This window comes from Hyperoodon ampullatus (genome assembly GCF_949752795.1).
Source record: "Hyperoodon ampullatus genome assembly, chromosome: 10".
NCBI classification, from domain to species: Eukaryota; Metazoa; Chordata; class Mammalia; order Artiodactyla; family Ziphiidae; genus Hyperoodon; species Hyperoodon ampullatus.
Window position 1 is genome coordinate 49,482,507 of NC_136923.1, and position 25,167 is coordinate 49,507,673.

At 45.8% G+C, this 25,167-nt stretch overlaps 1 protein-coding gene across 1 annotated transcript in view; it reads right to left on the reverse strand.

Annotated features, from left to right (window-relative positions):
* Positions 1–25,167, reverse strand: part of ITGA9 (integrin subunit alpha 9) — a 353,562-nt gene that overhangs the window by 294,281 nt on the left and 34,114 nt on the right. The window contains exons 5-8 of the mRNA XM_079713622.1: positions 16,249–16,316; positions 10,198–10,327; positions 7,575–7,660; positions 4,867–4,935 (exon numbers count right to left, since the gene is read on the reverse strand). Coding sequence (XP_079569748.1) covers positions 4,867–4,935; positions 7,575–7,660; positions 10,198–10,327; positions 16,249–16,316 — 353 coding nt within the window. The remainder of the gene's footprint in view (positions 1–4,866; positions 4,936–7,574; positions 7,661–10,197; positions 10,328–16,248; positions 16,317–25,167) is intronic.

Below are 25,167 nucleotides of genomic sequence, written 5' to 3' on the forward strand. Positions count from 1 at the left end.
GTATCAGACATTTGACAAGGCCAAGCAAGTTAGGAATATGGAATTTCACAACACAAGGCAGGCATGAAAATAAATGTTACATGGGAAACAGATTACCCTCGCCCAGTCCTGGGCATAGCTGAAGACTGGTTAGGAAGGCGTGAGCTGAAGTAACAGAAAAAGGTACAACTCAGAAGACCATTTGGAGGATGAGGGAAAACAGCCAGGTTATATTGGCTTAATCATAGCTTAATTCAGTACCTGTTATTTTATTTTTTACTTTTTTTTTGTGGTATGCAGCCCTCTCACTGTTGTGGGCTCTGCCGTTGCGGAGCACAGGCTCCGGATGCTCAGGCTCAGCGGCCATGGCTCACAGGCCTAGCCGCTCCGCGGCATGTGGGATCTTCCCAGACCGGGGCACGAACCCGCGTCCCCAGCCTCGGCAGGCGGACTCTCAACCACTGTGCCACCAGGGAAGCCCCTATGTTTTACTATTTTTTTAATTGAAGTATAGTTGATTTACAATGTATTATTTCAGGTATACAGCAAAGTGATTCAGTTACACATGTATATGTATACATATATATGGAAAAGAATCTGAAAAAATTCTTTTCCATATATAAATATATATACATACTTTTTTAGATTCTTTCCCATTATATGTTATTACTATATTCAATATATATTCAATTACTATATTCAATTATATTCAATCAGGATACTGAACATAGCTCCCTGTGCTACACAGCAGGCCCTTGTTGTTTATCTATTTCATATATAGTAATGTGTTTCTGTTAATCTCAAACTCCTAATTTATCCCTCCCCTCACCACCTTTCCCCTTTGGTATCCTAAATTTGGTTTCTATGTCTGTCAGTCTATTTCTGTTTTGTAAATAAGTTCATTTGTATCATTTTTTTAGATTCCACATATAAGAGGTATAATGTGCTTTGTCTTTCTCTGTCTGATTCAGTACCTGTTATTTTAAATTGGGGGTCTCAAACACAATCCAATGGGATCCAGGCAGGTGATATAACAAGTATAAGGAAAAAGCAAACAACAGTGCAGGCATGCTTACAGGTGGCAAGTGACACTCAGCTTCTGTGTCTAAGAAACGATAGAGAATGGTGGAGACTGCAGCAAACTAGAGTCCACAGACCCAGCTAAAGGAGCAATCCCCATCCAGGGGCAGTCAACTCCTGACTGACCCAGAAAAGGCCAACCATCTCATTTTTCAAGAGAAACCAAAGCTCTAAAATTTTATTTGAATTGCCTATTTTTAAAATGCTGACAACTAATTCATATTAAAAAATAATGAACAAACATACCATGCAGGCCAAATTAAAATTTTTGTAGGCTGTAGCCTTTCCAAAGGCTGCCAGTGAGGCAACCTCTGTTTTTAATTTAAAAAAAAAAAAAAATCTATCCTTTTAAAATAAATGTTTTCAAATAAAAGGGCTCTGGTTTTACAGACATGAACAAGCATTTTCTTTTGCTGTTTGTTGGTAGCTAACCCAGGGGAGTTTGAGAGAGGTGGAGGGTACTTTGGTCTATTTCCTGCAGCTCAGCCTGGGAAAGGACTCAAGTCCCTCCCAGTCACGTGCTGAGGTCACTTCCACCCAACCCCCATCCCCACCTGCCCCCTTCCCAAGGGAGAAGGGCATGGGGAAGTTTCAGAATCACGGGGTGGGGGGGCAGAAACCAGTTGACAGTCACCAATTCAGTGGCCTTGCTAATGTCCCTATCTTGACTTTAGTAAAAGAAACCGCTAAGACCCAGGCAAGGCCCTGAAGACCAAAGCTGCTGGCTGTTCTCTCTGGCTGAGTCCCAGGGGAACTATTTGTTTCATTCCAATGGTCTATTTAACTTGGCATCTTCATCGGTGTTCAATCAGCAATCCCCGTACGTGAAGTTTCCTATCTAAGTTTTGACATATAAACACTTCACATACTCAATTATTGCAATGAAACTTCGATAGGGCAACGACATGCTTTGGGGTAAGTGTTCCTTGATCACAGCTCTCCTATCACCCTGGAAATATGAGGACACATGTCATAGCAATGGAATTGCACGTGTATAGGTGATTTCTTACGTGCATTGGTGATTTCTTATGTGCACTATACGAAGGATGTCAACCAGTAAAGACCAGAACCATTTGGGGTTTTGTCTCTCTTACGGCCAGGAGACAGAACTCTCTGACCAGATTCTGGCCACATGGAAGCAGAAGTGGATCAGGGATTTCCTGAATCAGAACCCTCCTCTATGTGTGGCTCCGGACACAGGGGTAAAGCAAAGGCATCCTTTGAAAGCCTGGGCTCATGTCCTTTCCCACTGAAATAATGGAGAAGTCAGTGGGACAAGAATTTCTCATTTCTTCTGGCACGAGCAGAATAAGATGTCTAAAGGGAGTAATCAGAAAGACGATGACGAGGGTAAAGCTGGAAGATGGTGAAACAAGATGGCAGAGTGAAGGACATATGTTACAATGGTTCAAGGTGAGAGCGAGAAGAGCCCCAAGGAAAATGAATGGCAGCTCTGGAGCTGGGAGGTGAGACAGCTGGCCCATGGTCTCCTCCTCAGGGAGCCCTGTCGTGTCATAATAAGGACACTCAAGCTGACCTGCAGGTTGGTCTGTGCTGGAACCCACGTCATCATGTCCTCGGGAAATTTGGAAAAGCAGGTTCTCAAACCTTTCCCTCTCACATCACCCACTCTCAAATCTGCTCCCCCAAATCTGCCCATGACCCAGACACAGATGGGTAGCCATGAAAGCTATCATCCAAACAGGGAGGGTTCTGGGAAAGAGAAAGGGCCCAATTATAGACTGTTGTTTACACCAGGATGACCAGCATCAGCTGGGCCTGTCCTGGGCACAGGCAGCGGGCAGTGGAGGTGGGGACACAGGAAGCAGGGGGGAGGCACGGTGACAGCTGAACATGAATATATTCTAAAAATAGGGTGATAGGGACTTCCCTGGTGGTCCAGTGCTTAAGACTCCGTACTCCCACTGCAGGGGGCATGGGTTTGATCCCTGCTTGGGGAACTAAGATCCCACATGCCACAAAGTGCAGCAAAAAAAAGAAATAAATTTTAAAAATAAAAAAATAGGGTGATAAGTGTGTTTAAGCCCTACAATTCATTTTAAAGACTCCCTAAAAAAAACAGTAGTTACATAAGATGATAGATGTGTTAGCGAACCTCAGTGTGGTCATCATTTCACAATATACACGTGTACCAAGTCGTCACACTGTACACCTTAAATGTGTTATAAATGTGTTATATATCAATAAAGCTGGGGGGGGAATAATTTCATGCTGTCAAGCCGAGGTACATTGGAAGGGGAGCAGAGGGAGGGAGGGTTTTCCACAGGAGAACTCACCCATTTATTTTTTTTGGATAAAGAGCTAAAATGTTAGGCTTAGCAGCATTTACACCCTACTTGCTCTCTGGGACTCTTTCTCAGAAATGGCACGGGGTTATTTATTTTCTAACTTTAGAGGTGCTTGGAAATCCTTTTTTGCAGAATTGCTCACAGTCTTTTTCCAGTGTTGTTGCTTTGGGGTTTTGGAAATGTTAAAATAACAGAGGCTTGCATAGTTCCCGGGGGAACGCAGAACTGCTCTCAGGGAAAACCTCACAAAACTGAGTTTGGTGATGTATTTTTTATTGAAAAGGTTATGACAGTTATATACTAAAAATACACATGATGGTTGTTAAAACTGCAAAAAGCTCTACTTGTGAGTGGGATTTTTGGAACTCAGACTATGACTCCCCATCAGAACAATATGCAGTGGTGCCAGGCTGGCATGAGGCAGGTCTAACACAGCAGGACCTGAACTGAAGCACATGGCCCACCCAGGATGGAAACATCATTTTTCCCCCTCTTCTTAGTGTGATGGTAGGAGAATGTCAGAAGGCAATTTTACCTATCTCCTCAAATCTCCCTCCCAAGTCCCAAGTCCTGTGCTTCTTCCCCGAGCTCACTAAGGCCTCTACCAAGACAACTCTTCAAATCACCCCCTTCACCTCCCCACTTAAACTTGTCTCCTCTTAGAGCGGCCAATCTTACCAAATAATCCTGCCGACCAAAGCCATGCCAAGGTGTGCACCACTGATAAGCCCATGAAAAATGGTGCTTATTAATCAAAGGAATCCCTACCTGACTTAATTTCAGACTATGGTGCAATATAATGGAAACTTGCAGGAAATGGAGAGAGAATTAGCAACAGGGTAAGGATAATAAGATGACACAGGCAGATAAACCTTGCCCAGGACTAATTTCAGGGCAGCCTTCCCCAGCTATTTCTATTTCAAAGTTCTAAAAGGAACCGGGTGATATTTGTTTGCTTTTTGTGTGGCAGCAGTTCCCATGGCGATGGTGGCAGAGGGCTTGGGATGTAAGCAGGAGGGGCAGCTTTGGGTTGGTGAGATAGGGAGAGTGAGAACCATCTATCTGCCTGCCTCCTTTGAAAATAATCAGTCATGTATCTGTACTCAACAATGCCTGATCTCTCTGGAGCTGGGAGAAAGACAGATGGAGAGGGACAGAGAGGCAGAAAGGTAAAGGCAGAAAGAAACAGAGCACATAGTCATTTTGATGAGTATCTGAACCATGGACAACCTTTTAGACCTCTGTGCTGTAACTTGGCTGTGTACAAACTCATCTCGCTCCCCGTCTCAGCATGCGTGAATCCCAGGAATCTGCAGGTCACACACAATGCTGAGAAGGTAAAGGCTCCAACATGCAACTGAACATGCCATGTAAATGTAGGGCACAGATGGGCCTTTAAACCAATATTCTAAAAAGTAAGAACTGATTCCCACATGATGACATCTCTCAAACAAACAAACAAACAAACAAACAATGACACTAATCCCAAGGATCTCACCTTTTTACCTGATGCCTGAAAAATCTTAATTAAGGTGCCTGATCTTCGGTCAGCTCTAAAAATATAAACCTATGGAAGGAAAAAAAATCCAGTTAAGATGGAAGCAATGACCAAAGATATTTATCAGCATCCTTCTGGGAGTTCTATGTAAATGCCTGACCAGACACATGCAGATGTGCCTACACTAGCTGATGACAAATCATTTTACACACTCTGCAAAGAAACTGTCCTTCAATCCTGAGGCAGAAATCACCTCCATGCCTCCTGAGCCACATTGTTTACGGGAGCCATGCCCAGTAAGACCTAAGGAGCTTCCAAATTACTACCAAAAAGTCAACTCCTGGGAAAAGGATTTTCTTCCTCGAAACACTTCCTTCCTTCCTATTAGTTAGAGCTTTAGCAGGTATCACAATACAGTCATCCCTTGGCGTCTGTGGGGGATTTGTTCCAGGACCCCCAGGATAGCAAAATCCACAGAGGCTCAAGTCCCTTAAGTAAAATGGAGTAGTGTTTGCATATAACCTAGGCAATCATCCCTACATTACTTAGACTATCTAACACAATGTAAATACTATGTAAATAGTTGTAAATACAGTGTAAATGCTATGTAAATAGTTGCGTGGCAAATTCAAGATTTGCTTTTAGAACTTCCTAGAATTTTTTTCCCCAAATATTTTCCATCCATGTTTGGTTGAATCCACAGATGTGGAAACCTGCAGGTAGGGAGGGCCAACTGTGTAAGAGGAGGGATGGACATGAGCATTTTAGACAAAGTGATTCCACAGAACGTTAGTATCATGAGATCTGCTTGGGTAAATATGAGTTTAGTTTGCAAAATGCCAGAGTTAAACATTAAATAAATTCCTTTACTGGGGACCTTTCAAAGCCTTTAGCCTGTGCATTTACACCATGAATCTCCACCACAGAAAAGACTGTTTGTGTAGAACTTCCTAAATGACATGAGTGTGGAAGTTCTTTTTCAAGTTGCATCTTAAGGGAAGAGCGAGTGTCCCATGAGAACCAGTGTCAGGGAGCCTCCCATGGGGTCAGGAATCACCATCTTAGTGTGAATGCTTTCCTGCCCCAATACCAGAAACGATAACCACCAAGATCCTGAAGGCCAGAGAGCCATCCTGGGGTCCTTGGGAAGCAAATCTGTACCAGCTCCCATGCCTGGCAATGTGGAACCGTCAGCAACTTTGTCAACTATGACCAGTCTCCCCAGCACCTCTCAGGGGTTCCAGCTGAAAGCAGCATTTTTATGTTCCTCTTTGTTAACTAGATCCAGGATGCCCTCTGCCTGGCTCTATCATCCTAAGGCTTGACAGGGACTATACAGTTATGCCAACCACCTGAAGAGAAGATAATTAGATCAAGTATTCTGTAACTGGTGATTTAAAACAAAACAAAGCTGCTGTCAGCAGCACTGAGGCATCCACACTGCTGTGAATTGGGAGGTAGGTGTGTTTACCAGCTACAGAGATGCCTGGTCACACGCAGCTCCTCCCCCAGAAGAGATTATCAATGTGGGGACAGCCCTTGGCTCTGTCCCTCCACCATGCAGAGGAATTCATGTGACTCGGAAAGACTCACCCTTTGCTGGAAGTTATCAGAGTTCATCTGCACACCTCCCCTGTGCTCAGGGCCCTGGGTTTTTACCGTGGCTTCGTTTTCAAGGAAAATAGCATCAGTGTTGACAGGGAGGGAGGCATGTGCTCCAGAAATCTGAGTGTTGACTCCTAACTCCTGCCCAGGAGGATCCGGGAAAACCCTCATGAATGCCCAGCAGTCACGCCTTGTCTGCTGATCAGACTGACATCCTGGCCGAAGGCTCCAGTTACCAGTGGTCTCGGTCTGTCTGGGCCTCTCCAGAATCCACTTTTCCAAGCCCCCAGAGATATAGCCAGATTCTATCAAAGGTCCACCCCTTATGGGCTCAGACCCAAAGACCATTCCTCTCTTCAGTCGTAACTATCAAACAAACTATGGAGCTTGTTAAAATGCATATTCCTGACTCATCTGGGTCGACTCAACTGGACTTCCTGTAGCCTGGAGCTAAAGATCCAACAAACATAGTCCTCCATATTTCAGGCCCCATAGATGCCATGATTCCCAAAGGGATTCTGACGGTCCTAGATCCATGGGGTCTTTTCTACACTCTGGGCAGATACTTTAGGGAAGGGGACCCATATATTCCCAGTCTAGCCTCTGGGCTGAACTGGTCTTGTTTCTAAAACATTGGAGAAAAAAATGTGAGAATCTAGGCCTAAAGATAAATAAAAAGGCCCCAAAGATATCTGGGACTAGACCTGGTGCCATTAAGTCAAACTTGGAAAGGATTCGGGAGAGGGCCGGGTTTGAAGTTGGGTAGCACTGGACGCCCTTCCTTTGGAGAATGGCACAATACCACGGGTCCATCTTAATCATCTCTCACACACACAGCATCAGCCATGAAAAACATTCTCAGATGACAAAGTGCAGAGAATGGAGAGGTCTGGAAATAGTATTCATACTCGGATGAAGCTTTCCAAGTAAATTCTCGAAAGAGGCTGGATGGAGATGAACAGATGATTCCTCAGTATTTCATCACTTACCTGCCAGCCGCCCAGCAGAATGTTCACATCAAAGTGAGTTGACAAACCTCAAAAAGAGCGGCAGCATGCTCCCCCCATCTGACCCCGTGCTATTCCATAAACTTTGTTCCTCACCTTCCCAATGCCTTCGTCCTGAGGGGCACCTCCTACCACATCGGTGGTGGACACGTGAGAAAAGTGTCCGGCAGTAACTGCATAACCTGCAGAAGACGGGGAGAAACCAAGGAAGGGGTGGAGAAAGAAGATCCATCAGAGGACAATGTTTCTCAAGCATCCTTATCTGGACAATTAAGATCCAGTTATTCTTGGAACATAAAATATCAGGGAATAAATGGCAGCTGTCAGTCTTCTCACGCTGGAATGGCTCATCGCACAAAAAGACACATTCACAAGGACTCCAGGGCAGGAAAGAGTGCTTTCTGAGTGTCCTCTTTGGAACAGGTGCTGTGCTAAATACTCCACATCTATTTTTTCCTTTTTGAGATACAATTTTCATACAGTAAAGTACACACATCTAAAGTGTAGAATTTAACAAGTGTGTACACATGGACATCACCAGCCAGAGTGACTATAACCACAGAACCACGAGCCCAAAAGGTTCCCTCATTCCCTCTCCCAGTCACTACCCTCCCCTGCACGGGTCACCCCTCTCCTGATTTCTGTCACCATATATTACATGTGCCTGTTCCAAACTTCCCTCAACATAACTTCTGTGAGGTTCATCCATGCTGTTGAGTATGGTACTAGTTTCTTTTTATGGATGAGTATGTTCCATTGTATGATGGTATCATAATGTCTTTATTCTCCTATTGCTGGGCATTTAGGTTGTTTCCAGTTATTTCAGCTTTATTGTGAATAAAGCTGCTATGAACATTCTTACACATGTCTTCAGATGCCACTGTCTCTTTTAATCTCCCAACTCTATTTCACAGATACGGAAACAGGGACTAAATGTAGGTAAGCAACACACCCAAGATCACACAGCAAGATTCAAATCCAATCTGTGTGTCTCCAAATCACCTTTGCTGTGAACCATTATGCACACCCCCTCTTAAGAAGAGCCAGAAAAAAGCTGACAGTGGGTCAGTGGATAGATGGATGACAGCAAAGAATCCGCGGACGCAAAAAGAATCTAGAAACAAAGGTAAAAGTTGCCTGAGCTTAGTCTAAATGTCTCCTGCTTTCTGAGAGCCCTACTGGCAGTAAAAACCCTGTACAGGCTGCTGTATATTCTACAAACCTTTTCCTCATCCTCAAACCCTAATGTTATGACCATAAGCTGCTTGCATTTTGTAATGGTGTCATATTATGATCAACTCTTACTCACCAGGTGGCTGATTTCTCTCAGACTGGAGGCTCACGTTCCCTAAGACTATTATGAGTGACATCAAAGCTTGAAGTGAGCCTTGCAATCCCGCAGCATGAAGGCCTCTACTTGGCACACAGGAAGGAGCCACGGGCCCTGAGGCTCAGAGGGCCTATCGACCCTAAAGCCACAACCAAACTGGGCTCTTTTCTGCCTTCTCTTCATTCTCTGACCTAGTAAACATGTGTTGAGTCCCTCCTCTGTACCAGGCACTATACCAAGTCCTGGAAATGTCAGACAAACTCCCCTCCTCCGAGGTGCTCCCAGCCCAGCGAGGGGTCCACACCAGCGGGCGGGGCTGTCTGCAGAGCATACACAGGTGGGCAGCTCAGCACCTAGACTCTGGACTCAGAAACCACAGGTTTAAACCCCCACTTTGCTACTGATGAAGCATGGGGCCTCGGCAAGTTAAATGACTTCTTTGTACCTCGGTTTCTTTCATATGCAGAGCCTGGCATGGAGTAAGTCCCCAATAAATGACAGCATTTAAGGAGTTGGGCCTCTGAGTAAAGGTATCACAGTCCGTGCTACTGGGCAAAAGACTTAGAGGCGAAAAGACAAGTCAGCCAGTCCCTCCTGCCAACTCACAAGCGAATCTCCATACAAAAAGCGGGTCAGGGACTCCCCCAGATTTAAGTGTAATGAGTGTGAAAGGACATTGTTTTCTCATCATTAGGCCTTGCTAAATTTAGCTTCATTTTCAGCCCAGAATTACAGCATTTAGGGCCTGAATTAAAGAAAAGAGCCATGTCAAATTGTCTTTTACACAAGTAAAGACAGCCTCTCTCTGTTCACCAGTAAGCATGGTCTTGTCCAGAGTCATTCTGGCCTGGTGGCTGCTAACTTAAGTTGTGTCTACCTTCTTTCTAGAGGATTAAAACGGTTAAGAAAATAAAAGTTTTTCTGAGCCTTTAAATAAACCTCAGGATTAGGTTGCCATCCATCATGCTAATTTCTGGTTCTTATTATTTCTACCTGCAACCAGTTTTGTGACCAGAAAGCAGAGACCTCATCCAAAGGAAAGTCATGGAAAAACAGGATTCTCTCACACTCGTTTTGTATATAATCATCTGAACCCGAGTAATTGCTAAAATAGGAAAAGAAAATGTTTGCTTCCTTGGAGGTTCAACTGTCAGCTTTTTAATTAAATCACACAGCTTTAATTCAGTCCCGTTCTTTGTTCTCCTCTCTCTACCTGCTATGTGTGGAGCTCAATGTTGTGGTGCCCTTGGCTAAAAGTGCAACTAAGTAGAACAGCAGATGTAAAAGCCAACGAACTCTTCTTTCCACCCGTAAAGCAATCACTGGCAAGCTTGGTGGTAATCACTCCCACTTCCCTTTTCTTACCTGTCACCTCCTTGAGCTACTCACCCAGGTAGGTGTACCTCCTGTTCATGATCACTTCATCATTTAGTTTGAAATAGGTGTTGTCTGTGAGGTTCAGCACTTTGACTGTCCCAGCCCAATAAAATGACCCTGGGGCACCCATCACCACCAGCTCCTATGGAAGAGAAACCCAAAGGTAAACAGGGAAGGAAACTGAAGAGGGGAGAAGGCGGTGTGGTGAGACCCACAATCACAACAAAGAACTCGTAATTAAAGTAAAGACGCCACACCTGAGCAATAAAAAAAATTTCATATTCATAATGATTTACAATTGCCAAGATATGGAAGCAACCTATGTGTCCATCAACAGATGAATGGATAAAGATGTACTGACACTCCAGAGAAATCCCCTCCAGTCCTCATTCTCAGGAATGGTTCTGAAGCTGGGTTTTCTGGCCACTAAAGGCTCATTGCAAAGTCAAAACAATTAAAACAAGAGAGCAGAGAGGCCCACTAAAGGAAAGATGTGGACTGGGGAGAGAAGAGACCACAGACAGCAAGACACAACACTACTATTAAAACAGGCCCAGCAAGCACCCCAATGTTCACAGCAGCACTATTTATAACAGCCAATATACTGAAGCAATCTAAGTGTCCATCCACAGATGAACAGATAGAGAAGATGTGGTGTATATAGACAACGGAATATGACTCAGACATAAAAAAGAATGAAATTTTGCCATTTGCGGCAACATGAATGAACTTGGAGGGCATTATGCTCAGTGGAGTAAGTCCAATAGAGAAAGACGTCATCGAGGCTTTCCTTCCCCAGCCTTCCCCAACAGGAAATCCCTTCTCTTTGATTATCTATATTTTCTAAAGTATCTACACTGCAGTAAGAAATAATAAAAATTACTTTTCTAACAAATTCATTAACTTTTCACTCCACAATATTTATTAAGCATCTCCTACTTATACCAGATCCACAGATCAATCAAATCCCTTTGTAAAACATTCCCAGGGAAAAAAAAAAACCACGAAGCTTCCCTGGTGGTGCAGTGGTTGAGAGTCCGCCTGCCGATGCAGGGGACACAGGTTTGTGCCCCGGGTCGGGAAGATCCCACGTGCCGTGGAGCGGCTGGACCCGTGAGCCATGGCTGCTGAGCCTGAGCGTCCGGAGCCTGTGCTCCGCAACGGGAGACGCCACAACAGTGAGAGGCCCGCGTACCGCAAAAAAAAAAAAAAAAAAAATCCCAGGGTAAGGCAACAAGGAAATGTACAGAATGTTTAGAAAAAATTCTACCCAAAAGGGTTAAAATAAAGGCAGTTTTAGAGGAAACCCCTCAGCTGTACAAAAACCCCAAAGATACAGGCCTTCTGGGCTCATGGAGATGCTGGACACTGTACAGGTCATGCTCTTGTTACTGACACACACACACCACCCTTGGCCTCTAGGGTCCCCGCACTGTTATACTTCAGAAACATCCTTCCAGGCTGGCCCCCCTCTACAGAGCTGGCCTCACCGCTGTCAGAAGCTGCTGGTTTCCAACAAGTCCCTGGAGGCTAGATCCCGCCCTAAGAATTCTGAGTTTCTGTTGACATTTCATAAAGTGACACTGAATTCCCTGGGAGCACATGTCTGAAAAAGCCAGAGCCATCTTAATAGAACAGCACAGAAAGGAGGACAGAGCACACAGAAAGGAGGGCACGTGTATGGCAAGAGCAGTATCAGGACGATACTTTGAACAATACATGTTCTATGGTCAATTCGGGTAAGAACCTTACCAAAGAACAGGGTGTGAGCATGGCTGGAAGGAAAGCCACCAGACTCCTGCCTGAATGGTTTGCTGTTGATAATTCATGAAGGTGTGGACCAAGAATGACCATTGAGAAGCACTTCACTTTAAGGTTCTGAGATCCAATCCATCTCCAAGGATGCTAAGAGGATGAGAAACCGGACACCCTCAGGGGTATCTCACTGTTTTATAAAAATATATCACTTTCTGCACTTAGGACACATCCCTGGGAAAACATGGGCAGTGCATTCATTCATTCCCCTTATACTCATCTGTTCTGTGTAAGGGACTGTGCTGGTTCTAAAATGGGCATGAGAAAGACAAATGATCATCAGAGAAGGGAGACTTTCTCCTTGGTCTTAAGCTCAGAAAGGAATCTGTAATCAGTGCCCGAACACAAAGGGCACAAAAAGACAAAATGAGCAGTATCCCCAGTGCCAGCCATATACACAGTGGAGAGCTTTCTCCACCAGCAGCTCTTCACGAGCCAAAGCTTTGAGCACCACCAGAGGCCTGTAAGGCTCTTGGGGACACCAGGCAGCGGATGTGTTGTTTTCTGATGATTCAGATTAACCCAGGATAAAAGTTGAGAAATGTATGTCTAACGTACCGCTGCATCCCCTCTCTTAAACATTACAAAGAGAATAAAACAAGGTCATCGCTCTCCTCAAAAACCTTTAAAACCAACAGCTTTTGGTTTCTTTCCCTCTCCTCTTACTGTTTATGCCCCCTTCTCCCTGTAGTTCAAACTAGGTAAACTGAGGCCCAGCCTGAGACCCTTGTGGCTGGGGGCAAGGAAACAGCATCTCCCTGGAACTCCCTCCTACTTGGCTTTTTCCATCCGCTGTGGGTGCAGCCTGGGCCTTTTTGACACTGTCTACAAGTGCCAGGAAAATGTGATCAATGCTTGGCTCCTCACCGCCCAGGAACAGACAACGCAAATGCAACACACAGAAGTGCAAGCTTCTCCAAAAGCCCAAGGCCACCACTGCCTAAATCATGTGTGCGAAACTCCATCGATCAACAGCATGGGCCTTTCTGCAAGGGGCAGAACCTCCTGAGGCACACAGGTACCTGGAGTTGCCTGAGAGGAGCCACGGGCTTTTCTCTGTGCCCTGTAGGTTGGCAAAAGCAGGGGGTAGAATAGTCCTCGGGATCTGTGGCAGAAGTCTGTGCCGGATGGATTTCCACCCAGATGTCCCCAGGCTCTCACAGTGGTGCCCCGACACCAGCAGGGTTGGGCCAAGTCTTCTCTTGCTGCTTAGAAGTATCTACCTCTGTTATCCTAGGCTACAAAAATAAATATGTTCCCGGGAAGTTCTCCCTTGTCCTCAACGCTGGGCTAAAATTCATGCAGTGTCCATAACTCAAACAGCTTTGATAACCCCAGGGTCACTGACATTCAGGTCAAGCAGTCGCCTTGGGCCAGAGTAGTCTGGGGCAACATGGCCATGACCGGAAGGCCACAGAACCACGTCCAGCTTGGGAGGCAGCTGCCGGCCCTGTGCAGGGGCAGCCCAGCTCCCAGCAAAGGCAAACCCAAGTGACAAGGTCAGCAGGAGGGCAGGAGAGGGGTGCAGTGCTGCCTGACCCCTTCAACCATATTTCCTGCTTGGCCTCCAACAGCTGAAGTTCCAGAAACAAGGGAGACTGGGAGTTCAAAGACCTCCTGTTTAGGGAGGCCAAAAGCCTGGGAACTGAAGCAGAGGCCAAAGCCCCAAGTGGCCGGCTCAGGACTGAGCCCTCCTGCTCACTGCTGCCCGGCTCCCTGCAGTGCTCCACACACCAGCCCCACTGCTGCCCGCACCCTGCTTCCCTCAGGCTGTGGAGTCCCAGCAGGTCCTCTGGTAATCCGGAGCTGGCACGGCCCACCGGGTTCCCCTCCACACCCTTGTCCTTCCTCCTCCTCCTCCCCACTAGCCCCAGTGCCCTCGTCTTCCCTGACTCTCTGGCTGGAGACATCTCTTCCCAGGGACTCTTCCTCTCCCCTAGCTCCCCACCAACATCTCCAATGAGTTCTCATTTCTGCAATGACTTGACTTTCTCCTCCCACTGTCTACAAGAGACATTCTGCTCAGAGCCCCGCAACCCCGGCCCTATGCTTAGCATACCCAGTCCCCTCAGAAACATACTAGCATTGGCCAAATCAAGGCTGGATTCTAGAAACATCTATGTGAGTGTCCCATCCCATCACCTCACATGGCATGTGTATACAGCAGACCCATCAGTTTACGTCTCCCAGTGGATTCTTCCTTGGGCAGCCCCCTTTCCACCGGTACCACTGTTCCCCAGAAACCTGGCATAAAACCTCCTTCCTCCCCCACCACAGTCCTCTGGTCACCCAGCCCACTGATACTGCCTTCATATTTTCTGACTCCCCTCATCATTTTTATTCCTAAAACACCCCATAGGCTGCCCTGTCCCTTTGTGGCTGGACCACACCACAGCCTCCAACCTGGCCTCCTCCAGGCTCTCCCACTTCCAGACACCTGGGCACAAGACCCAGACCAAATAGACTTTCTTACGGCACTGCCATCACTGTGTCTGTAAACTTAACAGCAGTTCCCTGCTGCTTCCTGCGTTGAATCATACTTGCTACATCTCAGTGGAGGAACAACAGCCATAGAAATTACACCCTCTATATGCTTATTGAGATGGAAGATGGGTAACCTTGGCATATGGCAGGATGGTATCTCAAATCAACGGGGATAAAGAAAACATTTAACAAACCAGTATCAGAACAACCAACCAGGGCTTCCCTGATGGCGCAGTGTTTAACAATCTGCCTGCCAGTGCAGGGGACACGGGTTTGAGCCCTGGTTCCAGAAGATCCCACGTGCCGTGGAGCAACTAAGCCCATGCGCCACAACTACTGAGCCTGAACTCTAGAGCCCGCAAGCCACAACTACTAAAGCCCGCGTGCCTAGAGCCCATGCTCCGCAACAAGAGAAGCCACCGCAATGAGAAGCCCGCGCACCATAACAAAGAGTAGCCCCAGCTCGCTGCCACTAGAGAAAGCCCACGCACATTAACAAAGACCCAATGCAGCCAAAAAAAAATAAAATTAAATTTAAAAATTTATTTAAAAAAAAAAAGAACAACCAACCACACATTTAGGAAAACAATGAAGTTCATTTCTCCCGTATAATGTCTGAACGCATAAATCTAAGATGGATTAAAGATTTAAATATTTTTTAACCTATAAAAGTGGCAGAATAAAATAAACGTGAATATTTCATACTCTTAGGATGGGGATGACCTTCCTAACAGAGAGGTCTAGAATCCAGAAAGAAAAAGACCGACAGATTTGACCAAATATGAATGTTCAATGCCCATATAGTAAAGACACCATTAAGCAAAGTTAAAAATCAGGTAAAAGATTGGTGAAAAATATTGTAACACATTCAAGAGATATGAGATTACTATTGAAAATACAAGATCCTAAAAATCAGTAAAACGACAGTTAAAAAATAACATAATAATGGGCAAAGAACATAAACAGGCAATTTCCAGAAAAAATAAACACAAATAGCCAATATTTGAAAAGGATACTCAACTACACTAATAATTAGGTAAAGGGCCATTAAAACACAATGTCAGGGCTCCCCTGGTGGCGCAGTGGTTGGGAGTCCGCCTGCCGATGCAGGGGACACGGGTTCGTGCCCCAGTCTGGGAGGATCCCACATGCTGTGGAGCGGCTGGGCCCGTGAGCCATGGCCGCTGAGCCTGCGTGTCTGGAGCCTGTGCTCCGCAATGGGAGAGGCCACGTCAGTGAGAGGCCCGCATACCCGAAAAAAAAAATAAAATAAAATAAAACACACTGTCATTTTTTAATGACAAAAATTTTTAAGTGTTGGTTAGAGGATGTAGGAACAATGACACACAACTGGGGGGAGTGTCAACTGGTAAATGTTTCTGGAGTGCAATTTGCCAGCATGTGTCAAAATTCACATTTTGAAGAGCTTCTGACACAGCAGTTCCTCTACTGTGCAGCTCACCTACAGATATGTGCACTTGTGCACAAAACACCACACGTGGGGACCTCTGTAATAATGATGCTAGTAGTAAGGATCTGGCATGGTCCAGCAGCAGCTGAAACCAGTGGGTGTCATAGGCCTTTTCTCCCCCTCACTGTCCCATCCCCTCCCACAGCTCTGGGTTGTCCTCTAATGAGTGAAGGAGAAAGTCAGGCCCATGGGCCGAGACACAGAGTTTGGACTTTAATCTACCATATGATGGGAAGCCATGCAGGAAATGAACACCCATGAGAGAAGAGAAAGGCCCAAAGAGTGATACCCACCTCAGTGAAGAAGCCCGCTATCCCAGCCTGGCAGGAGCCGTGTTCCTCTCCATACTTCTTCTTATACTCTAGAGGGGGAGGGGAGGGAAGAGAAGCAAACCACAGCCTCATCAGTGTGTGCCAGTCGTGTGTGGAGCGCCTGAGCATGCTGGGCATGTTATTGAGTGCGGCCGCAGGCCCGGCCCAGGGACGCCATCCAGACTGGGGCGCAGAGAAAAGTCTCAGGAATCCACCAGACCTCAAAAATCCAGGCTCTGGTGCCATCAGGTAGTGAGGCTGCCAAGTGCCCTGATGGGCTTCCTCTTTGCATGTGGGAAAGGAGAAGCAGCAGCCATGGTAATTAAGTGGGAGGCCGGTGACAATTATCTCATTCACTTCAGAAAGGACGGGAGCCCCAGGAGGAAGAAAGAACTGAAAACACGACACAGAGATGGAATGATGTGGCCATCCCAGTGTGGAGTCCCCTGGGAGACGACCAAGCCTCCCAAAAAGACACTCCATACAGCTGAAGGCAATATGCTTTCCACCGTGCGACCAGAAACCAGCCCTCAGAGCCCAGGGGCTGAGGGAAGAGGGGACTCTGCCGTACCAGCCCCACAGCACGGTGACACCATCACTGACACCTCTTGTCTTCCTTGTGTGGAAGGAAAAGGGGAGATCTCTTTTTCCCTCCACAAATGGATCCAAAAGAAAACAACTGGATACGTTCTCTTCCCCCACCTGTCCCTCAGCTCCTAATACTCCAACCCAACAAACGGGAACTCTGTTGCTACTGTTTCATTTTTCAGTTGGCATTTTAAGCTTAGCATGTTCTGGGCACTGTGTCAGCTGTGCCCACTCACCATTTCATCAATCCCTCATCCCTGGGAGCCCGCATCACCATTTGTTAACAGGTAAAACCCCTGAGGCTCAGAAAGTTCAAGTGATTCGTCCGAGGTCACAAAGCCAGAATTCTATCCAATTTCGGCAGACTCGGAAATTCACATTCTTTCACCTCTGTGGCTGATCAAAGGTTTTGCAGTGAGTGATTACACAAAACCCAGAAGGTGACAAGCCATGTGAAATAATGACATGGGTAAAGGCATGGAGATGGGGTGATGTTCAGCTTAGGTGACTCTAATTACATGTGAAACTGACATTGCTGGACAGAGGCTCACGGCTGCCCCGGGCACCTTCAGGTCCAAGAGACCCAGTAAAATGACCCAGTGACCCCCATGTCACCCCCTGGGCTCCTGACAAGTCTCTGGTTCCATTAAAAGCAATATACTTAATTCTGAAACACAAAATAAATAATACAAAGGAACAGTGAAGCTGTGATTGCAACACAGTGCCACTTCCTGTGGTTCCAGAGTTATGTCCTGTAGGAGAAGCAGAAGGGCCCTGGGGAAATACACAGAGGAATTCATTTTCTAACAACACTCACTGCAGAGCCTGGTAACATTCTCCAGTAAGTGGCCATTAACCAACTGCTAAATTACAACAGAATGTCAATGGAGTTACTCCTCTTCCAGGGGAGGGCTAACTCAGTTCCTCCTACCTTGTCCTGTTATTACAAAGAGAACTCACAGCCCTGCCAGAAAGCAACCCAGTGACAGTAGAACACACTTCTCTGCAAAATCTTGCACCAAGGCTGGGAGCGGGACTTATGCAAAGTCATAAAGAGATCCTGCATCAAATTGTACGATGGCAAGAAACCATAAAAACTAATAAATCCTATATCAAATAGCACAATGGCAAAAAGGGTCAAAATGTCCCAACCGGAACAGTCATATTAAATGTGGAAGGTCCGGCAAAAAGCATATCCACCCACTCACCCGAATGTAAGTCTCAGACAAATGAAACACAGAAAGGAAATTCAGCCCCCACGAGCTGAAGGAAACTACAGTGCAGGACACACGAGTTCAGCCTCGTAAGTTTAGGACATGAATAGGAATTATGTGGGAATCTTTCATGTTTTAAAGAAAACAGTCTCAAGGTCTCTTTTGTGACAGGGGCTCCAAAACTAGACAGGAAAACTTGTCTTTCTCTACCCCATCCCCACACTCTGCTGGCGAGCGCTGAGCCAGGAGCAGGCCCCGGGCTCCTGAGGTGACCACAGCCATTCTGGGAGCTGGGAGGGTCCCAACCCCACCCCAGGCCAAAGGGCCGCAGGGGAAGCCCTTTGACCAGCACCCCTGCCTCAGCCGGCATTGTGGCACCGTTCAGAGGTCAGCCCAGCTCCCCAAGCTGGGATGGCCTCTTCCAAGGTCTGTGGGCCTCACACACAGGAAGCAGTCACCATCTCACCAGCTCCGACATTCCTGAAACCCCAGGCTCTATACCTGCCTTCTCAGCTTGCTCTACAGCAAGGAATCAAACCACGTGGGGCTCCTGACTAGCACCCATGGCTCCTGAGAGGACAGACCATGTTCTGACTGCCCAGAAATGCCTGTACTCTGATTAACCCCTTCAACCTGGAACAGGATCCAGTCCTATGCCTCCTTGCTCCCCACAGCACCACACACTTTGGGGGGCAGCTGTGGCAACTCCAGTCTAGGAAGGCTCCACTGGTATGTTTATCTGACATTTCACATTCCACAGCCTTCCAGAACCCCTCCTCAGCTTCTGTGCCCAGGTGACCTTGTAGGTAAAGGTAAGTGATACCCTCTCCCCATCTCAAAATGTGTTTGTTTATCACATAGTTTATTCAACACCGAGATGAGTTCACCCATCTCAGTACCCCCAACACCAGCCCAGTGTAAGATACAGTGTGTGCAGGTGAGGCTTTGCTGAGGGAAGGTGTGCGCGCTGCTGTCCGTGCCCAGACCCGAGGCCCCAGGCGGAGATGCAAGAGGATCTGGCACATTCTTTCAGCCACTGAGCACCTGGACTCTCCAACTTGCTCGCCTTGGACCTCTGTGCCCCCTGACCTCCCAGCCCTACCCTCTGTCCTCCAGTCCATCAGGCTCTGTGACCTCCACCCCAGCCTTGCTTGAAGAGGAGTTGTGTCCTGGGTACCAGGAATCCTGCTTCTCCAATCGGTGGCGTCACTGACCCCAGAGGCCTAAGGATGGAAGTAGGTGTGACTGGAGCACGGCAAGGACACGCAGGATGGATTTTTCTGGGCTTTCCGAACCTAGGTTGACTGAATCTGCCTTGGGCAATTACATCTCCCTCTTGGGCCTCAAGAGAAACTGCACAGAATATTCAGAACCGGTTCTTCAATCCCTGCCCACCCCCTGGCATGATCCTTCACGGACTGTCCTCAAAGATCTGAGGACACAGGTGGGACGGCCCACGCTGGGAGACACTGAGCCTGTGTCCAAGCCTGGCCCTCCTGGTACAAAGTGCTCTTCTTCTAAAAGCCAAACACCTGTGAAGAAGTGACGTGAGCAGGCTTCACAGAACACTTCAAAGCTATTCCTGATCAACCACGTCTTAAGACTCAGCACCACTGTGCAAGCACAGCCACCCAAACCCCAAGTCAAGTTCTGTGCCTGGCCTGCTCCTTTCCAGTAGAAATCAAACACCCACATTGTGCTGGCCTACCAGATACTCAAAAATCCTAATTAAGTGAGAAATGATCTAAGAAAGACTTTGTAAAGTGAACAAGGCCACACAACAGGTAAACTGGCACCTCAGGGTGCAGTGGTGGCCCTTAGGGTCCAGGCCTGGGCTAGGGGGGCTGCCCAAGAGATGCTGGCCAGATACACTGGATCCTGGACCACAGCATGCTTCAGTTGTTTTCACTCTGTTGAGTGCTACTTCCATGAGTTAAGGACGCCACTGTTATTTTAACCTGATACCTCCTGCAAAAAAAAAAAACAAAACCATATATATATATATATATATATAAATATATAAATATATACAAATATATATTTTAAAATATTTTATACATTTTATATGTATGTATGTATATATATATGTGTGTGTGTATATACATATATATATATAAAGGGCAGGTTGTAGTTTCTCTCTAATCCAGTTCTAAAGTACAGGCCTTTCTTCTTCAAAAAAAAATATATACATAGGGCAATCTATCATTCCCGTATGCTAGAAAGCTCGATTTTGCTTGCCCATACTGGAGAAGGCAGGAGAGCCTCTACCACAGAGCTATGAGAAGGGGCGTGAGTGTGGAGACAAGGGGGCTGTCCCATCACAGCATCCCCAGGTCACACACCCTCCCTCTGTGGAGAGGTCCAGGAAGTAGAGGGCGGAGGGCTGGGGCAGGACCTCCAGCCTCCTATGTTCTCAAGAAGAACTGCTCCTGCACACACGGAGGCACCGGGCCACTCCTGGGCACTTCCATTCAGTCTCCAAAGGCCCCGAGGACGTGGCCAGGGAGAGAGGACCACAACACGCCAGTTTCCTCCCTCTCCGCTGTGGAACAAAACGTTTACCCACCTCGAAGCAGCAAGGGAGAACGGGGCTTGGCACGACAGCAGCTCATGGATGCTGTAACAAACCTGACTCTGTTAAATGTGGGGCAACTGAATCAGGGAAGCAAGACGTGGTGGAACGAGGGGGCCCAGACATCCCTTGGAGGAGCTTTCCCTTGGAAAGCTCTGTCTTTCTGCCGTGGGTGGGTCTGAATTATGTGGCCTGCGTCACACACTTTGATTCATTAAGTTGCATGGCTCCTCCAGTCTAAAAATGGTAGTATTTTCCTTGGTTGAGCTGCTGGTTTTACTAAACCCTGTCTAAACAGCAGGCAATTGAGAGAGGAAAAGATACTGGTTTCCAAATGCTCATAACCCACAACTCAATGCATGGAACGTACACTAATGAATTTAATTCATTCAAGAATTAGGCTGGGTGGAGTCGCTTCCTGCACTCTTCCCAAAATACTGGCGGGATAAAACCAACCCATGGAAAGATCAAGATTTACATACAGTGTAACATATATTATTCGTACTGAGCTCTCTTCCTTTTAACCATTTGAGAAAGTTTCATCTTTCAAAGCTAGTCTTTCTAACAGATCAATTTTAAAATTATCTTTCCAGAGTTCCTTAGCTTAGCCATGAAATAAAATATCAGAGGAAAAAAATAGCTTTCCAGTCTTAATGTCTGAATTTTTGCTCAATTTCTGAGTGAATACTAACCAACTGATAATTAAACAATTTGATTATACTTAAGAACTTATATACAAAACAGAAACAGACCCAGAGACATAGAAACAAATTTACCAAAGGGGAAGAGGTGGGGAGGGATAAATTAGGAGTTTGGGATTAACATACACACACTACTATATATAAAAGAGATAACCAACAAGGACCTACTGTATTAGCACAGGAAACTATACTGAATATTTTGTAACAACCTTTAAGGGAAAAGAATGTGAAAAAGAATATATATATTATATATATATTATATATATTTTATATATATAATATATATATTTTATATATATCACTTTATATATATATATGTATACATCACTTTGCTGTAACCTGAAACTAACACAACATTGTAAATCAACTATACTTCAATTAAAAAACAACAACAGGGCTTCCCTGGTGGCGCAGTGGTTGAGAGTCCGCCTGCCGATGCAGGGGACACGGGTTTGTGCCCCAGTCCAGGAAGATCCCACATGCCGCGGAGCGGCTGGGCCCGTGAGCCATGGCTACTGAGCCTGTGCCCCGCAACGGGAGAGGCCACAACAGTGAGAGGCCCGTGTAATGCAAAAAGAACAACAAAAAAAACAATTCGGAGGACAATGAAATCAGGCAGACAGATATCTAGTGATAAAAGGGGCATTTAAATATATAAAACAACCGTCAGTTACAAGGACCACAGCCTAAATGGAAAAAAAAAAAGAAACGTGTTCTGAACTTAAAAGCCACCACCCTTCTTCTGCTTAATAAGCCTGTGACCTTCATCAACCTCCCTAAGCTTCAGTTTTCTCATCTGTACAATGGGGATAAGAATACTTAACCCCCCCCATGATGTGATTACTCAGTAAGATCATAAATGTTAAGTACCTAGAACAACACCTGGAACCCAGTAGGTGCTTGATAAATATTTGGTGACTCTGAATCTGTTAGTGTCTCTAAAAGAAACGAAACCTAAGACATCCATCACACAGATATGTAATTTTAGAAGAGGAGATTCATAACATTTGAATATCCATAAGGAAACTATTAGATGACATAGTTTAAGTAGTCAATAATTCCACACAATGTATGAAAACATGTTTGAAGTGTAGAATATATTTATGCCCAAGATAAGAATTCTTAGCACCAAAGGGAAAGCTTGATGGGTCTTCCCTGAGCTCCAAGAGCCATTGCCAGAGGCTTGGCCCTGGCTGTCCCCTCCAGCCACCCTCCCTCTCAGGGTCCCCCTCCACATTAATTGGGCATACTACAGAACTGCATCTGCTTTTTTTAATTTGCTGTATTTACTTAAATGAGATAATGTTTATGAAAGCTCTTTGGAAACCATAAAATCCTATGTAAATGTAGAGCTCTTTATTTAATAAAAATTTATGGGGCTTGTTCTTGAATTTTTAAATGGATTAACTTAGCCTTTTATGGTTCTCTCCAAAACAAGAACACAACAAAACAAAACCTCAACTGCTTTTCATTTGTAAATGAATCTTGATTGATTTGTATCCCCTGTGGAGCCACAGCCTTCAACATTAGAAGGGGGAAGAGGAATCTTCTCATCTAAATAGGGGAATCTATTTCCTTCTCCAGAAATGATCTCTGTCTTGAGAGATGCAAAAGCAATTAGGAATTAAAGGCCTGGCCACCCCCTGATAACGAAGAAAATGGTACAGAAATCTTTGGAATCAATAGGACAATTTTAAAGCACAGTAAAATTTGATAAATTAAGACCCCAGCAATTCCAAACTTGAGAATATTTAAACATGGCATGAATTAAACTTCAGATCATCTACATAAAGAGAGCTTACTAAGAAAATAAATTGTGCAAATATAATCTTCAAAGGAATTTTTAAAATTATAATCTTTTCAAGGAGTCTTAAAATCAGGTTAGCAATACCCAGCTTTCCACCCTCCATTATTCATTAAAGCAGGATCGCTGGTCGTCTTCAGAGAAGGTTTAAGGACACTATGATACCATTTTAAAAGTTAATTAGAAAATTCCCTTTTATTGAGTACTCACCCTGAGCTAGGAGCTGTGTTAGGCACATTATATACTTCAAATACCTCTCTCTCTCTCTCTCTCTTTTTTTTTTTTGGCCATGCTGCGTGTCTTGTGGGATCTTAGTTCCCCATCAGGGATTGAACCCAGGCCACCGCGGTGAAAGTACCGATTCCTAACCACTGGACCACCAGGGAAGTCCCAAATACCTCTTAAGTAGGGATTAATCCCTCCATTTTACAGAGGAGGGCACTGAGGTTCAAGGCTGGGGGCGGGGCGGGGGGCCGTCTACCCAAAGTCACCCAATCAGGAAGTAGGAGCTATGGGTTCAATCATAGGAATGAGTGAGTGGTAAAGCCAGATTCTGAAATTAGATCTAATATACAATGGTACCCAATTGCATTTATCAGTGTTTTATTTGTAATACTTTTTGTTAATTTAGCTGAGCTGCTCCCAGATTATTCTACATTAGTGAGAATAAAAAGATGACCTGTTTATAACCCCCCTCCTGCCAAGCTCTGGCTTCTTCCCTCAGTGGACTCGAGGGCAAAGGATGAAAGAAATCTCTGCGCTTGATTTTATCAATGCACTGACTTCACTTCGGGGAGTCCTAAAATCCCATTGTAACAGGAAAGAATTAAATGGGTTTCTAAGTTCGATCTGTTTCTTTGCCTTTAACCTTTGCTTTTCGTTGCTTTTGTTATTATAATCATACAGAATGGCCTGCCTCAGGGAACCCTGCCCCCTCTGCCTGAATGTTAAAGTGCTCCTGTTCAGCTCACAGGGAGACCATCTGACCCTGCCCACCTGTGGATGGCTGCAAGAAAGAAGAAATTAACACATCCCTTCACCGGAGGCTGGCCATTCCAGGAGATATTTGCAAAACTTATGGTATTTTTTACTTTACTGCCTCATCTCCTCCCCCTCTCTGTGCTATAAAAGAAACTGGCATCCAAACCCCGATAAGATGATTTATCGGAGACACTAGTCTGCCATCGTCTCAGTCTGCCAGCTTTCCGAATAAAGTCGTATTCCTTGCCTCAACACCTCATCTCCAATTCATTGGCCTGTCGTGCGGCGAGCAGAGCGAGCTTGGACTCGGTAAAACCATAACTTGGTTAATAGCAACTAATGTTTTACAGTGCATGCTCTTTAATTTATGAAGAGTTTTGCCCATCTGTCACCCCACTAAACTTCTCATTTTCTCACACATTCTGATATAAACCAAACCCCATATGGTAGTAATGACGATATTCTCCTATCAAATAAACGGTTTGACTTAGGGGTACACGCCATCCGTTTATTTTACTTTGTGTCCTAAATTCATTTTTGTTTCCCATTCCCTCTACATTTCCTGCTTCCAAACAGGATATTCTGATAGCATTTCCCACCAACCAGAAACAGGAAGCACCCGAAAAGCCAGGAGAAAAATGTCCTTGTGCCAAACCAAAGACGGACTTTTTTTTTTTTTTTTGCGGTACGCGGGCCTCTCACTGTTGTGGCCTCTCCCCGTTGCGGAGCACAGGCTTCGGACACGCAGGCTCAACGGCCATGGCTCACGGGCCCAGCCGCTCCGCGGCATGTGGGATCTTCCCAGACCGGGGCACGAACCCGTGTCCCCTGCATCGGCAGGCAGACTCTCAACCACTGTGCCACCAGGGAAGCCCCAAAGATGGACTTTTTAAGAAGTGAAAAGTTTGAGACATTGTGGACAGGTGCCCACACTTGGAGGCTCTCCTCAATTAAACCAACCTCCCAACATTCTGGAGAGAGCACGGCTGACCCTCACTGAGACCCACAATCAGGCCACAATTAGAGAACAGTGTGTGGTCT